The sequence below is a fragment of the Triplophysa rosa genome, linkage group LG21, assembly GCF_024868665.1.
Source record: "Triplophysa rosa linkage group LG21, Trosa_1v2, whole genome shotgun sequence".
NCBI lineage: Eukaryota > Metazoa > Chordata > Actinopteri > Cypriniformes > Nemacheilidae > Triplophysa > Triplophysa rosa.
Genome location: NC_079910.1, coordinates 3370408 through 3387485, shown reverse-complemented (window position 1 = coordinate 3387485; position 17078 = coordinate 3370408). Strand labels below are relative to the sequence as shown.

Genomic DNA, 17078 nt, shown 5'->3' with positions numbered 1-17078 from the left:
AATTACAATATCACAGATATAAATTAAAAACACAAGTAACATACTCTATGGTGCTGCTGTCCCTTTAAATTATCTGACCCACTTTCCACATGCGCGTTCACGGAGGCACCAACTAACCATGACTGCGAGGTGCACGCGAGGAGAATGTTTAATGACCGGCGCTCTCACCCTGGCCCGCAGCACAAAACCTGACAGCGCTCGCTCTATATGTGCAACACAATCCATTCAAATGCCATTTAGCTCAATGAACAATCTAGACCCTAGACAGGGTATCAGTGTTTCCACTAAATAATCGAGCCATCGGGTATAATTTGATTTTCATAAGAGTTGTTGTCGTCCATTTAAGCATCGTTATAAGATTGTGATATGAGCTGTCAACAGCAGTCCAGTTTTGATCTCTTAAACATGTAGATCATTCCCTAAAAGCACTGGGCACTATACTCATCACTTGTCCTTATTTTTCCCACAGACGTCTCCGGTTTTCTCATGTTATCCATCTTTCATTCCCTCCATGTCTCTCGCTTAATGGTTTTTTCTAACTTTTTCACATCTAACATGGTTTATATGTGAATGTGCCAGAGGACAGGAAAGCCACCAGATTGCCACCAGACGTGCAATCAGGAGTTTCTCATGCGAAGAAGATTAAACAACCACATGCAGCGTGATGTAAAATATTCATTCTCTTCGGCTTTCTCCGAAACCTTTACAAAGAAAAACCTTCATTCATTCATACACTCATTCATTCATCAGAACAGCCTAAATGTTCCATGTATCCTGAGTAAGGCATCTATTTATAATGAATGAGCTGCTTTCATTCCTGTAGAGAGATGCAGGCAGTACAGCACAGCACAGAGAGAGAGAGAGAGAGAGAGAGAGAGAGAGAGAGAGAGAGAGTCTAATCTTAAAGCTCCAGAAAATAAATTGCCCTGGAAGAGCATTGTCGGAGGACCATATATTTTTCCAGAAAACACAAATTTTTACCATTTCATGGAAAAAGATTACTGCTGAGGATTCAAGCAATCATATTTCACTATCGTAGACATTTCGAGATCACCATAGAAAGATGCCAACCCCGAATAATAACCATGACATTTCTCTTTCAAAACATTATTACCAACTGATTTACGTTCCAAATGAATTGAGATTATATGTTCAATTCAATTCAATTCAATTTTATTTAAATAGCGCTTTTCGGAATGTGGATTGTTCCAAAGCAGCTTTACAGGAGAAAAACAGAAAACACAGAAAATGTAAAACACTGCATGGTGTTTATAGAACAAGCAAGATCATTCTAGTAAATAATATCTAATAAATGCAGTCTCCCAGTGAGCAAGCCAGCCAACACTGCCCTGTGGCGAGGAACCCAAACTCCAATGATAAATAAATGGAGAAAAAAAACCTCGGGAGAAACCAGTCTCAGCCGGGAGGGCCAGATCTCCTCTGACGTTTCACAGTGTCTATGTGGATTTCTGCATTTAATTCTAATTTGAGGATTTTTTATCCGATTTCCCTCTCAGTGTTTAATATTGTAGATTTGAGCAGTGTATGTTTATATCAGTTAATATTTAACTGACCCAGATCTGAAACCATGGGTTACACACACACATGCACACTACTATCACGTGACCGAGCCGTCTGCACGTGCACGGTATGAGTCTACCGTAATTGATTTCTTTCACTCCAGTAAACACAGTCTGTGTATCGTCTTTAGAGACATTTAAGTACTGGAATACCTCGACTGTGATCAGTCACGACAACAACTGCAGTGTGTGTTCTCTGTGTAACCATCACGACAGCTTTCGCTCCCATCAGCATCATACTTAGAAAAAGACCATGGTTTTATATAGTAAAAGTCTATTTTGTTACCATTTGTATTGTTATAGTTTTACATCATGGTTAAACTGTGAACTATAGTAAAACAATGGTAAATTTGTGAATACTATTGTTTTACTACAAATACCAAAGTTAAAGGTGCAGTGAACTAGGACCACAATTTTAACCCGAGCTTTTGTTATATAAGAGAGAATCATATTCAAGAGAACATCCTGTAAGTGTCAGAACTGAAAACGCCCTTGTTACTGAAATAACAACTGTTATTGACACCAGGCTCAGCGAACGGCAGGTCCTCGAATGCACCTATCTATGTCGATAGGTTGAACACCACCTCCACAGAAGAATATCAACGCCTACTTCTCGAGCCCCGCCCACTGGTTCACGCATGACAGTACTGAACACGAGCTGCACGGAACCAGATAGAGCGAGTGTAAGCATCATGCCATTAAAGATCGCAAAATATTGCGCAGTGCCTGGTTGTGGAAGAACACAGTCGCTGCATAACCTTCCTTCAGATTCCGACAGTAGGAATGCGTGGTTGAAGTTCATTTTTAAAGACGTTCCAGCTCACGTGGGGTAAACATTGAGCGTTTGTTCGCTTCATTTCAACACGGATTCCTTGAACAAGTCTTTGCGGAGAGACTAAAATGAAAAAGCAGTGCTGTGCCGTCAATATTGGATCCGATAGGAATGGCGCAGCAATCTTATGCGAGTAAAACATATTTGTACTATGCGTCACTATTGCTTTGTTAGAGATCGCTTGATATGCCTGATAATATTACCTGGGGAGCTCTAGTCATTTGTAATATTTGTAATCGGCATCTCTGTGATTTGGCGGGCTCATATATCATTTTTCAAGGTTTTATCCACCGTTTGCGAATAATGGAGGCTGTTTTGAAGTGTTTTGATATTATTTCTGGTGCTGGGTCATTTTGGCCGGGAGTCTACCGTTTGTTTATTTATCATGAAAACTATAACATTTGAGACCAGCGATCGCGGTGATCTTCTGTCCAGTTCGCGGGTCTTAAATGCTGACATGTACGGTCATATATCACTAAACACCATACAACTATAGGCTATACAAACTATACGCAAAGCCTTGCCATCACATCCGGGAAATAAGTCCGTAAATTTGAGTAAAATCACGTTACGTAACGTTACGTGTCTAACCAAATTCACAGAAAGCTCCAACTAAGTCCACTACGCAAGCTGCTATCCAATCATAGCAGTGGGCGTTTACTAACAAGTCTTCTATGCGGCCCGCCCTTAAAAACCGAGCGTTTCTCCAGCCGGCCTCAAAACCAGGGTAGAAAATAGCCTATTACTTATTGATTTTGATGTTTTCGAATGTAAAAACCACGCGAACGTCATAAGTAGACATCAGACAATAGTATAAAACAATAAAAACGACCAGTTCACTGCACCTTTAAGCTAAGGTTACTGTAGCATGATCATTTTTGTAAGGAAACATATGTGCACATTTTACTTGTATTTTTACTGTTTTGCTCCTACTCATACTGTGAAGTTACATCAGATATCTTTCTGGTATTTTTTTTTTACAAATTACAAATTTGAGCAACATTTTAGACATTTATGAATATAACTTTGACTTACATGGAAGGCAGAACCAAAACCATCTCAATCAAAACTGTCAAAAAGCATCAAATCAGTGGCCTTGTTGTCTTCTACCAATCGAGATAGAAAAATATTTTAATTTAAAAAAAATTCTTGCTTGTTACTGATAGAGAAAAATATTTCTACAATTTACAATCTTATATGTAGCTGTACTCTTTCTCTGTCTTTCTCATTGGGTTCGGTCCAGTTGTACAGTGTTATGATGGGATGGAAAGGCATGAAATGGTTGTGAAGTGGAAGTGTAACGCTGAAATCGATCTGGTCATACATTTGTCTGCCTTTCAACCAGGACTGAGTGTCAGACACGCGTGTTATCCTCAGATTGAAATGAGATCTGCTAATCACCACGAGTGATGAGTTCATGGTAAAGATCAAGAAATGGTTCAAAATGATCATATGTGATCATGAAGAAAATGGTTTATTGTTCAGAAGCCCATGTGGCTTTAATTCTACACACTGATGTGATTCATATGGGTCAGATGTGCTACTGTGAAGCAGATAAACAACTCAACTCAATAAACAACAAACAACTTTAACATAAACAATGTAAGCCTTTGTGTTCAATTTCAATTCCAGACAGAGATATCACCATCTGTTTTCATGTCTATGTGGATAATATCGTACACAGATGGGTTTTTTCCATGATCAAAACAAATAACAACATCATCTAGTGAGTTACCACAACATTACCTTTGTATGACCTTCAAATGACCATTAATAATATATCAGAAAATGAATTCACAAGTGTTGATGTCAGTAATCAGAGAAGTGTTCTATTGTCTTCATAGGGAAACTGTCTCACTATGATAACAGCAAATAGCATATTCATTTTGCGCTATGAGGAGACCTTATGAAAAACATTTGTATCTGCTGTTATGCTTGAGATTATGAACGTTGAGTTCGTCAATATGACCTCATAAAGATATGGAGATTTAGAGAGATACAGGGATATAATAATTATTAAATGTCATAGCGTTTGTGCGGTGGCTCGGATATCTTGCATACAAAATCAACTGTTTAAAGCTCTGTCTAAAGAGAAAGAATAAAGAAAAACTTCTCATATTTATTTATTTCATTAAACTTAATTACTTTTACAAAATTATTGAAAACCTATTAAATCTGTGAAGTTTATTTTACTAGCTATAAATGTCACATCACAAGAATCTAAGGTTTGTTAAAGGGGTCATATGGCGTGAAGTCTTTCAGAGTTGAGTCTTTGGTGTGTTATAAGTTGCCCATGCATGTATTAGACACGTAAAATTGCAAACATTAAAGTGTGGGAACAAAAGATGCATTCTATCTAAAAGCGAATGCTCACCCAGACCTGCCTGAAACACCTCGTGTAGACACACCCCCACAAATCTACGTCAGTTGGTGGTATGATTTGACTAAGACCGCCCAAATGTATACGCAAGTAAGGTGGGCGTACCTGTCAGTACAATTGAAAAGGAACCTGATGTTCCAAATATGGTAAGAGGCGTTACATTTCCGTCACACGCTTGCAGTATTCGACCAATCACCATGCACTGGTTAAATGGCCAATCATAGCACACCTCGCTTTTCAGAGCCATGAGCTTTGAAAAAAATCTGCGCGTTTCAGAGAGGCGGAGATACAAACATGCACGGTATGTGGAAACGACAGCGTTTTTTAACCTTAAAGGAGACATCAGATGAAAACCCCACTTTTTCTGTGTTTAAGTGCTATAATAGGTGTCCACAGTGCATCTAGCAACCCAGAAAACGTGAAAAATAAGAACCCAGTAAGTTTGTTTTGGTGTGCCTTTCCCTGCAAGCATGTGAGAAATCGAGCCGTTCAGATTTCGCTCCGATTGTGACGTCCAAAGGGGATTTTATTATAATGTTACCGCCCCTTAATCTACACAGTTCCACCCATCGAGCTTCGCCATTGTTGTTTTCACAAGCGACAGCGGTGTACGTGACGCCATGGCTAAAGTTCATGGACAACATGCAATGTAGTCGCTGCACAGAGTCCAAACCTAGGAAGAGACGGGAGTGGATTTATTTTATTTTTTGTGGAAATCCATCAGAAACCATAAGTCAAAACCTGCTTGTTTGCACGAATCACTTCAAACCGGAGTGCTTTTTCAACCTGGGACAGTACAAGCAGGATTAGCTTCAAAGATGTTCCTCAAGAGGGATCGAGACTGACTGAAGGGGACAAAACTGCCGATGTAAGTAATATTTATCAACAGTCTGAATTGACATAAATGTACCGTATATATAGGAGGATAACGTTAGCATATGATAGCGAAGGGAGCTAAATCAGTCACGGGCTAAACAGAACATTCAAAGCCAGTGTTAAACTTACTGTATATAAGTGCAGATGGACACTTGGAGTTTAGCTGTATGAATGTTAATACATTATGTGAGTTAATATGTTAAGCTGCGGCAAGCTGTTTGCTTTGCTAATGAACAGGGGCGAACACTGGGTTAGTTTCGTTTTAATAGTCTCAAATCATTTGTGCTTAGGCTGAAAAATCTGTCACAGCAAACTAGCTCTCACGTGTGTGTGTAACGTTATAACTTGTCAATGACCAGCGCTAAAATCTATGTAATTCCGCTGAGATCTGCAGTGGATTCCTTGGATTTTAGGTAAGCATACACGCACAACGTAAGCGCATTAGGATTTTTTGTCTCCGGACGAATAATTTGAGACGTTTAAGACGAAACTTACCACAGAGGAATTCAGGAAATATCATTTAGCTAAACCATTGCCATGGCAGTACTCCACGTGTGTTGTGTTGACACGCCGGACTGAAGGGGGGTGGGGTTCGCTGTAACTCATTATCAGTTAAAGAGACATGCACTAAAACAGGTTGCTGTGAGCATAGCTGTTTTTGACGAGGCAAGAAGTGTTTTGTTTACACAGCCATTGACTGTTTTTAAGCAAAATATGTTCCAGACATTTCATAAGACCCTAATAAATCATACCAACTTGTTGAAAGTGCTCGTCTGAGGAGACCTTTAAATCATGTATACACATTGCATTACATCTAAAACAAACGATAATATTTGTTTTAGCCGTGTCATATGACCCCTTTAAAGTTGAGCACTTTTCAGATTTCAATGAGACAGTAGTGCCTTCAACAAACACGCATATATTAAATGTTTCCCCAAAATCTTCTGTGAACTCACAAAAACTCACAAAAGTTCCATTCTCTATTGAAAATAGTCAGTGCTCGAATTGAATCAAGTCTTATGGGGTGTCCGCACCATAAGACTTTTTTTTGGTGGGGGTGGGGGTTAGTCTCGCAATATACAATTATACACAATATATTTGATCATAATATGCATAATTATATACTATATATTAAAAACAGGCTTACATAAAAGAACAGGCTTCTTTTACTGTATTTTGGATCAAATCAATGCAGGCTTGGTGAACAGAAATTACTTTTGAATGTTTTTATGTTTGAATGTTTACTTTTATGAGTGAGTGAGTGAATCTGTCAGTCAGCAGACTATTCAACCATTTCAGTCCAAAAGTCTGCTTTATTTAGGAATTAACTATGGCTATCAATATGTCAATCATAGCTATTTCAAGAGTGAATCCCGCATTTATATGCCGATGTAATTCCCGAAACGTTGCAGGGTGTATGTGGCCGTTGGTCTTAGCAGCATGAAAAACAAGTTTTATACAATTCTGAATGGATTATACAGAAATCGCGCAACGAGCACTCCCTTTATAATTACTAAAAAGCTGTCACTCATCTTCATCGAGATCTCTAGCACCCCAGAACCAGGCCTAATAATAATTCACGCAAGGAATACAAAAGCCCCGACATGGAGTTGATAAATATAGTGGAAAGATATATAGAGAGAGAAAATTACCCCTCAAAAAAGTAGAAGGTTCCTCTTCCCGACTGCGAGTGTGGAGGTTTATTGTTATCAAGCAGTCATGTCAACGATGTCCTGAGCTTAGCGGTTTTTAGACGTGGGGCGGGGCGTTTAAAATTTAAATAGACAAGACAACTAGCCCATAAACAAACTTAATATAAATTATTGTAAATAATTAATTCACAAAATTTACCATATCCATTGCATGAATTTAATTACATTTGTCATTATCATTTTTACCTAAATAAAAATATCTGAGGGACCCCCTAAGTCTATTTTTTACTTTATGGGGGGTTCCTAATGCCTTATGGGGGGTCCCGGATCCCCCCAGCCCCCCTTCAATTCGAGCACTGAAAATAGTCATTATTTGCTGTATCATGTTTATGAAGAACTTCACAGTGACAAACCTGACAAAACCTACCGGACGTCCTCTTTCGTAAAAAAAAGTATAAATAAAGTTTGGTTGTAAAGTTTTCTGTTAGGTTTAAGGCATGGGTTATGTTATAGTATTTATAACCAGATGTGTATAAAAACCACAGAAATCTATGGAAAGTCCTCATTTGTACAGTATAAGTCAACGCACGCGTGTGTGTGTGTGTGTTTAAACATTAACTGCAGCCATAAGACCCTCCCATATCATTCAAACCCAAGAGTCAAACTCCTCCAGATGACTCACTTTAATCATGGCGTTGTTTTCCTCTCTCACACCAGTATTCGTGGCGGTTTTGTGCGTGATTATTGGTTTTATCATCAAAAACTCCCAGAAGAAACACGAGAGCAGATCAAAGGAGAAGCGTTCAGATGGGGGGAAGGTGAGACCATGGGTGGACGAGGATCTGCAGGAAGATACAGAAATCAACAGTAAAGACAACGGTACTGTTCATTGCCTCTATACTCACAACTGTAACATATTACAGACATAACACTCAAAACATACCTGTGCTTACTGTACATCTATTGTCCAATCCAGGTTGTAATCCAGGCATGTGTAAACTGTATAAATACATAACAAATAAAGTTAATCAATACAGATTTTACATCATTACTGCTCTTAGATTATGCTTTACTATATCATAAGTTATTTGTTTTATAATGTTTAAATAAATAAGATTTTATCAAATAACAGTATATTAAAAACATATTGACCCCGCCCCCAAACATTTGGAAAATCAAGGATGTCTTCATTAAATTAAAAACATACATAAAATATACATATAACAAAAACATAAATCATAAAGATATACCAGAATAAAAAAAACTACAATCATATAACCAAAAACGCATAACAGAACAAAATGAATAGCTGAGTCTCAGGTGGCTTGAAAACCATTCTTCTGCTATTCAGAAAATCAGGTTTTCTTTTTTGCGTTTATTGCACAAAAGCTGCCTGGAGCTTCAGAACAGGAGTTATAAGTTTGCTCTTTAGAAAACCAAATTCAACACTTCTGTTATTCTGAAAAGATGACTTTGATGCTCAAGAGCGTAGTCATGTAGTGGTGCAGAACCCTTGAAGAGATCTTAAGATCGGTTTTCCAAAGTCAAGGTTAAAGGTTGCTGTGGCATAGTTTTACAGAATGCAAAGTCCAACAAAGTTCTCCCAAAAAAGAATGTTGCAACATCTTTGTATGCCAGGCCAGTTTCAGCAATGCTCCAGGGTTGGCATTGTGACAACAACTTTTTTTATTACAGGAGACTCACTTCATACATTCTGCACTTATCAAATGCTTTGTCGATGTTGGCATAAAATTGTTGTTTTGTTGAATTACTGAGTTTATTATCTGTACACAGAGGATGACTATGAATGGCTCGAGACTGAAGACAAAGAGAATCTACATCATATCCCGTACACCCCACACCAATACTCTGCTTCTGAAATCCTGGAACGCTCCGAGAGGTTTTACTCTCTAATGAATCACAGACGCTCCGTCCGGTTCATCAGTCCTGAGCCGGTACCCAGAGAAGTCATCAATAATGTCATACGTACTGCAGGTATAATGCAAATGGAGTGAAATTTGTAGGCATGGTATATGATCTGGCAGAGCTCTGAAGACGATTTTCTTATTCAAATTGCCTTTCATAAACACATCCACTTACCTCGCTGGCATGAATCATTCAGTGTGTGTGTGTGTGTGTGTGTGTGTGTGCGTGTGTGTGTGCGTGTAGGCACTGCTCCCAGTGGAGCTCACACTGAGCCCTGGACGTTTGTGGTGGTGTCTGATGCAGATGTCAAACACAAGATCAGAGAGATAGTTGAGGAGGAAGAGGAGATCAACTACAAACAAAGGATGGGAGACAAGTGGGTCCATGACCTGAAGAGACTTAGGTTAGCTAAATGTGTGTGTGTGTGAGCGTGTGTGTGTGTGATATACTACTGTGATACTGACGCCCCCTGGTGGTTATTTCCATTCTCGCATTTCTACCATGGCCACCTTGGTTTTATTAATAAAATACTTTTAACAAAAATGTATACATGTTTATAAATAATGATATTGACATTAATAAACATGTTTCTAGTTATTAAAAATAACAATAAAATAATTAACAAACTAAATTAATTTAGTTTTAACAATATTCAAACAATTGATTAACCATGTGAAATATTTGATCATAGGACAAACTGGGTGAAGGAGTATTTGGACATCGCTCCATATCTGATTCTTATATTCAAGCAGATCTATGGAGTTCATCCCAATGACAAGAAAAAAACTCACTATTACAATGAAATCAGCGTGTCTATTGCATGTGGCATTCTATTGGCTGCTCTGCAGGTAAGTGACTTTTAAGCCATGCAGTATATCACTACCATTGTTATCTGCACTGTTTACTCGTTTAAACTGTGTTTTATGTTAGAATGTTGGACTGGTCACAGTGACAACAACTCCCCTAAACTGCGGCCCACAGCTCAGGGCCCTCCTCCAACGACCAGCCAATGAGAAGCTTTTAATGTTGCTGCCTGTTGGCTATCCTGCATCTGACGCTACTGTGCCTGACCTCAAACGCAAAGATCTTAATGATATTAAGGTCAATGTATAGATGTTTTTTAATGGAAAATGTTGTAATTGAAATGAATGTTTGAAACTTCACAAATTGGACCGCGTTATATTTTAACACTATGGTAGTTTTATGTGGACAGAGTATTACTTACAGAATTTTGTAAGGCATGTATTGATTTTCTTTTCATGACTTGCGAGGCTTTTCGATCTCGAATATGAAATCTATTCTGATCCACACAAAACATTAAATAAACAATCTTGTATTTGTATTTAAATTTTCTATATACTTTTACACATACTGTACATTAACACATAAGAGAAAAAGTTTGTGTAATATTAGATGGGCTTCGTCATTTTTTCCCTAATGATGTGAGGGAATGCATTCTTTTCTGTGGTTAGTGGTTACTTTTCAAAAGCTTTCCTTTTTTGCCCACAATTGCTACTGTACAAAAACATATATCGATTTTGTATTTTAAAGCAGATTTTAAACTTTCCTTTAAATATCTACATTTAATGAACTAATGTATTTATGCGCTGTGTTAATACCATCATATCACATCAAAGTAATATAATCTATAATAATTAAATAGATTATATGAATTCATTACAAATCGTTAGCGTTTTGCCAACGGAGCGCTAAGACTTTTAATTTGTAATTCATCTTTTATTTTGAAAGTACGTTTCTTCTAAAAGCCTGACGTACAGACGTTGACCCAGTGCAGGAAGTTATCTCTCTGTTGACAGATAGTTGACTTTCCATCGATTATCAATCTTATTCATATAAATCCTTACGTTTATCCGATATTTGTTATTAAATATGTAATAAATCGCAACAGTTTATATAAGATTCCTTCTATGCATCGCGCTCTTTAATACCGGCGGTGAATCTGACTGTGGTTTTGGAGACTCGCGCTATCTTCACCAACAACTCAAGAGTCTAACGTTAGAGATGTCGTGCACGCTGGATAAGGTGTTGGGCGACGCGCGCACACTGTTGGATCGGCTGAAGGAGCACGACACGGCCGCGGAGACGCTGATCGAGCAGTCGAGCTTCCTCAACCAGAAGATCCACAACATGAAGGTGGTGGGAAACTCTCTCCCTGACAAGGCATGATATCAGATCTTATACTCACACCCTTAACATAGCACACGTGACCTCTAAGAGTATGCAGAGGAGGCTTGTGTTATTGCACGTGCAATATGTGCTCTTCACTGGTTTACAATGTGTTGCTTAACGCTTCTGATCTGTCCTGGTGAACCAAAGGCTGTGGGTTCAAACCTCAGATAGGTGGATTGTCACCATAATGCCGTCGTTCAATTCTTCAGGGTTGAATCCTTACATTTACGTATTTAACTTACGTATAACTTTCAGTGCATCTTTACATTTAATCAGTATGTGTGTTTTCTGTGATTCGAACCCATGACCTTTGCGTTGCCCGTTGACTTACAGAAACATAAATAGAACTAACTACTAACTGAATAACCTAATATGAATTCATGTTTTTGCTGCGTTTAGTACATCGAGGAAAGCATGCAGTATCAGGAGCTGTCTAGATATAAACCTCATGTTCTTCTGAACCAAGAAAACACCCAAATCAAAGATCTCCAGCAGGAGAACCGAGGCAAGACTTATGATTTTCTGTCATTCTGAACTGCAGTGAGGTTAATATTTACATCAACTCGCATCCCTCTCCACAGAACTGTGGCTCTCACTGGAGGAACATCAGTACACTCTGGAGTTAATCATGGGCCGATACCGGAAACAGATGCTGCAGATGATGATGGAGAAGAAGGAGCTGGACACCAAACCTGTGCTGACCCTTCACCAGGACCATGCCAAGGTTGAAAGTTGATTTAAATAACATAAAAAATATTATGTTAGTAAAAATGCTACAGATTGCTTGGCCAAATTGTTGGTAGGTCACTTATTTATTTTCATGTATGTTGGATATATAACATCTGATTTAAAACAATTGCCAAGTTTTTTATTTAGATGATGAAGTTTACTTATTTTGTCAGGAGGTTCAAAGCCAGCTGGAACGAATCTTTGAAATGGGTCAAGTTATGCGTCAAGCTGTACAGATGGATGAACAGCACTATTGCTCTGTTAAAGAGAGACTGGCACAGCTTGAAGTAATGCGTTTATTTATCTGACCGGTTGAAAAAAATAAATGATGCAGTTCTTAAACAGTTAACGATTTCTATTTTATATTCATCGGTTATCGTGTTTAATCTGTGTTTGTTTACACTTTTGTTGACAGATTGAAAACAAGGAGCTTAAGGGTCTCTTGTCGATTAGTAACACTTCTGTGAGACAACACAGAGATGAAACAAACCCCTCTGAGACTGCAAGACCCAAGACCCCCGAGAAACAGAGCCTGGAGTCCTAATAGAAGAAATGTTACTTATTTCATATGTCTCCAGTTGAGTGTGGTTTGTATATTTCTTGTGTGTGTGTTCTGAATCTGTTTCCAGCATTGGTTTAACTGCCTGTTGCCCAGAGGTGTACTGTTTAATGTTTATTGTGGATATTTAAGTTGTTCAGGAAAGATTTTCCACTACTTGAATGTGGCTTTTAGACATTTAATATCAGGCAAATGTGCATTATTTGTAGCTTCTGCCTCGATTTCTGTCCACCAGTTATTTTAATTTTACAATAAGATAATTTTAATTTTACATTTAGATTTTTATCTCAATGTGATTTGTAGTCTTTAGCAGATTTGTAGATAGTTTTGGTGACATAAAATAAATCTGTTTTGGATAGAAAAGACTGTTGAAAAACTTAACTTCAGTATAGTACGAATGAGAAAGTGAAATTCTTTAGCAGTATTTCATCTTTAAAGAATGTGATGTGGTTGTCTTGTATGTCCTGTGACAGATAACATGCCTGCAGTTCTGTGACCAGAATCCTCTTATGGTTACCTCTCAATATTTGCCAGTCGTTTTATTGTAAACTGTTGTCATTTCATCTCAGGAAATCAATCACATGCATCACAGCTGTTGTTTTTTTATTACTAAATATGTAAATAAAATATAAATATTAAAGCTGAGTTTAAATTGCATTATAGGTTGATAATATTACGACTAAATATTACGGGGTTTTTTGCACATAATAGGTAGTCATGGAATTATTGTTGTGCATTAATAAGTATTACTAAATTCTATTTTTATTTTAATCTCTTTGTTTAAATAATGCAGAAATAGTTGGTTTAAATAGTTTTTCAAAACAAGGTACAATAACACAGCTCATTTTACAGTAATTTACATTTACTCGTTAGACACTTTCATCTTAAAGAGACTGATGAGAGTGCAACGTTTACCGTCTTATTTTTATGTCAAATGTGTTTAATAAATTAATATGATTAAAAATGAACAGGTGTAAAATAGGTAAAAAATAATACTAATATGAATTTAATGGTTTAAATGAGAATTGTATTGGTTATAATGGTCTCTACTGGTAATGCCAACAGAATACAATTATCCTACTGGAACAAAACCCGACATAAAGGGATTTTGTAATGGTTTTAAATAGTAAACAGCTGATGGGTCATAATGGCGTTCGTATATGTCCGCCCGTCCAGCAGGTGGCGCTTTCATCCATTCTACATACTCCTCCACTGCCGGTGAAGAACTGTATGACAGCAGCACACTACAGCCTTCAGAGCAAAGTCATTCACACGATTGTATCTGTCTTCTGGCTTTAACGTCATGTCTGAGAAAGAGCTCGGCCAGAAATGGGATCGCTGTCTCGCAGACTGCGCTGTTAAAATCGGTAAAATCTTTTTCATCTGCGTTTATAACTGACATTAATCTATGTAGGGCGCTCAGGTCACTGACAAGACGCGCACACTGACTGCTAACTAACTAAACATTCTGGACAACATCGGCGGCACACTAAAATCGCTATGTACACTAACAGAATACGTACTGTATTGTTTGGACATGGTACTATAATAACAACATTATTTTTAAAACTTACCGTAGTGGTATTACTGTATTCAAGACCCAGTTTATTCGTCAGTGACAATTTGTACATAAACCCATTAAAATATTACTTACAAATATATTACTATTGTATGTGTGCAATAAATTATCTCTTTAAAGTATGCATTTTTTAAAGTGTTTAATGGTTTAGGTTGGATTGATTATATTTTGTGATGTTTTTATTTTCTCCTGTAGGCACTGGTCTGGGTGTGGGAATAGTGTTCTCAGTTGTGTTCTTCAAGCGTAAGTACTTCACTCATTTATAAGTGTGTGTTTATGATATTGGCTGGTTAGTGACAGCATTATCTCGCAGTGACATTTTGAACTCCAATGGTTCTCAGACTTTTCAAGTATCTCAGTATCTCCCATAAAATCAGACATTTCAAGTGCCACCTACTCAACTCTTCAAACATCAAAATTCAAGTGAATTATTTTGTGTCATTGTTGTGTGATTAGTTTAATAAATGTATAAATACAAGACAAAAAGCCGATAGTGACTCACCTGCTTCGGGCTTGAACCGGTGCACTTTGGAAATTAAGTAGCGCTGTTTTTTTATTATGTCCATGCTCAGGAAGTTTAATCTCTTCTGGCTTGTCCTTCAAAGTCACCTGTTTTGTTGTCCAAAGTGGTCGCAGATGTGGCTTCATACTCTCATTGCTGACCATCTAAAAGTGAAAGAGACAGTGAAAACCATAAGTTCTTTTAGTTTTGTCGCTAAATTACCTGGATCGACCTGCTTCTTCAGCCTTTTTCGTTGTATCCGTTTTTTATGTTCGATTATTTCGCTTCTAGATTTTCAGAAAATGAAATAGCGCGAGCACAAACGTAACCTGTTCACGCTCTACAGTCGTGTCGATAAAACATGCGCTATGCACAAGCTCGTGTGATCGGTTTTATATGGCACTGCGCAAACTGATTGGCCTATGACATCACAGTACCGCGAGAGCGATTCGAAAGCATACGGGGGAGTAGTTTGATCGGTTTGCCCAGCATAAATCGAACACCTAAACACCTAAAGAATATTTTTAAATGTATATAATATAATGATATTATATGAAGAGTTTGCTTCCAAAATGAGATAACTCCATTTTAATTTTTTTCAAAAATCTGTTTTTTTATTATGTTATGTTTTTATTGTGTTAGTTAGCTGTATTTTTTTTTAGTTATAATGGCTTAAATCAAAACAAACCAACTGCAGTTTGATTGATATTAATTGGAATGCACAATTTTATTTAACCTTTATTTAGCCAGGAAGATCCCATTGAGACTTTACAGTCTCTTCTTCCAGGGAGACCTGGTCAAATAAAATATTATTTTATATATAAAATATTAATATTTTTATACAATAAAAAAATATTTTTGAAAATCTCATTTTGGAACCAAACTCTGTGTAAGAGTCTGTGTAATAAGATTGTAAGTGTATACATTTATGATATATAATTTTATACTTAAGTTTTATACCTATTAATTGTCAATATTCAACACTTAATTTGTCAAATCATTGACAAATACAATTTTGGAATTTATTTGATTCACGTTAATCTTCACCTTTAAATAACACCAAGCCTTATCTTAACACAAACGTGTTCTCTTTTCTTTACATTTGACTTTTTCTAATCTTGCTTGTACAGTAATTATCATACATTACAAAAAGGCTATATGTATGATACAAATATCTTTACATGTTTTTTATTTGTGAGTTGCTTCAAGATACACGTGATCAAAAAACGAATCAAAACTATTGAAAACAAATGATGACCAGCGTTCCAGCATCTACAAATATAAACTTTCCACATAAATCTATGCTAATGAGCTGTTTTGAATTTTTCCATCAGGTCGGACATTACCTATCACTTTCTGCACAGGACTAGGTCTTGGCATGGCATATTCCAACTGCCAGAATGACTTCAAATCACATTATGTGCTGCACAGTACCATTGCTAAGGTTTGTAGAAACCCTAGACATGAATGCTTGTTTTTACATACTGTTAGAGTCCTTTTGCCAGTCTGTTAATTTGTATCAATAAATGTTTGTTAAATATCTTCGATATTGCTGTTCTCTCTCTTTCAGGAGCAGTAGCGTCACACAGGGATTCTCTCGCCTGCTTTGCTATGATTCTCATTCTAAGACTGGCTGGTTTCTGCATAATATCTATGTTCTTCATCAAGTGTTATTTAATAAAATGTTAAAGGAGTTTCGAAAATAAACGATTATTGGAATGATTTGTTATAACATTATTTTGAAAACAATGACTCCACATATTCCCTTCTTTATTGTGCAACATGCGTTCCGTAAACTGTTGAACAAGCATGTTCATTAGAACTTCAATGATGGCAGCCCAAGCTGTCTTTTGTCACATCTGGATTTTGATCTAGGCATTGATGGTTTTCAGAAACCATGCCAAACTAGCGCACTTGCTTTTTGTTTAAAACTCAAAATCTGCAACGTCCACGGCAATGTTGGCATGGTGACCATTTTCCCCAGTGAAGTACAAGCATGTTGGTTTTTTACTCTGGTGTGCTTCGCTATAATTGCACTTATTTTTGTACTGTTGCTGTTCAAAGGTAAAAGCGAGAATTTTGGACAAACATATTACAATGTTACATTCATGACTGGATATGGAAATTAAAATGTTCTTTTAGTAAGGATTCAACGGAAGGTTGCTGGCATTGTGGCTTTGACGCAGATGACCATGCGAATATAAATGTATCATCTTTTGCTTCTATTAAAGATTTACACAATTATTTTGTCGTCTTAGCTTTTTTGTCTTGAA

The 17078-nt window shown here is 37.2% G+C and overlaps 3 protein-coding genes across 4 annotated transcripts; all 3 read left to right on the top strand.

Moving 5' to 3' along the window:
* Positions 1-7875: 7875 nt before the first annotated feature.
* On the top strand, positions 7876-10878 carry iyd (iodotyrosine deiodinase). Its single transcript, XM_057319183.1, has 5 exons — positions 7876-8199; positions 9115-9315; positions 9490-9649; positions 9938-10094; positions 10177-10878. Exons 1-5 carry the CDS (start codon positions 8010-8012, stop codon positions 10357-10359), a joined length of 891 nt encoding a protein of 296 aa, XP_057175166.1. The 5' UTR covers positions 7876-8009; the 3' UTR covers positions 10360-10878.
* Positions 10879-11016: 138 nt separating this feature from the next.
* sike1 (suppressor of IKBKE 1) lies at positions 11017-13367 on the top strand. Of its 2 annotated transcripts, none has more exons than XM_057319186.1 (5): positions 11017-11400; positions 11836-11941; positions 12018-12160; positions 12339-12452; positions 12581-13367. In XM_057319186.1, the coding sequence occupies exons 1-5, from the start codon at positions 11269-11271 to the stop codon at positions 12707-12709; spliced, it is 624 nt and encodes a 207-aa protein (XP_057175169.1). In that variant the 5' UTR covers positions 11017-11268; the 3' UTR covers positions 12710-13367. The 2 variants fall into 2 exon arrangements, with proteins under 2 accessions (XP_057175169.1, XP_057175168.1); XM_057319185.1 differs by having other exon boundaries at positions 11020-11427.
* A 564-nt stretch (positions 13368-13931) lies between these two features.
* On the top strand, positions 13932-17049 carry micos10 (mitochondrial contact site and cristae organizing system subunit 10). The gene is made up of 4 exons (XM_057319597.1): positions 13932-14091; positions 14499-14546; positions 16140-16249; positions 16376-17049. Exons 1-4 carry the CDS (start codon positions 14028-14030, stop codon positions 16382-16384), a joined length of 231 nt encoding a protein of 76 aa, XP_057175580.1. The 5' UTR covers positions 13932-14027; the 3' UTR covers positions 16385-17049.
* The last annotated feature ends 29 nt before the right edge of the window (positions 17050-17078 follow it).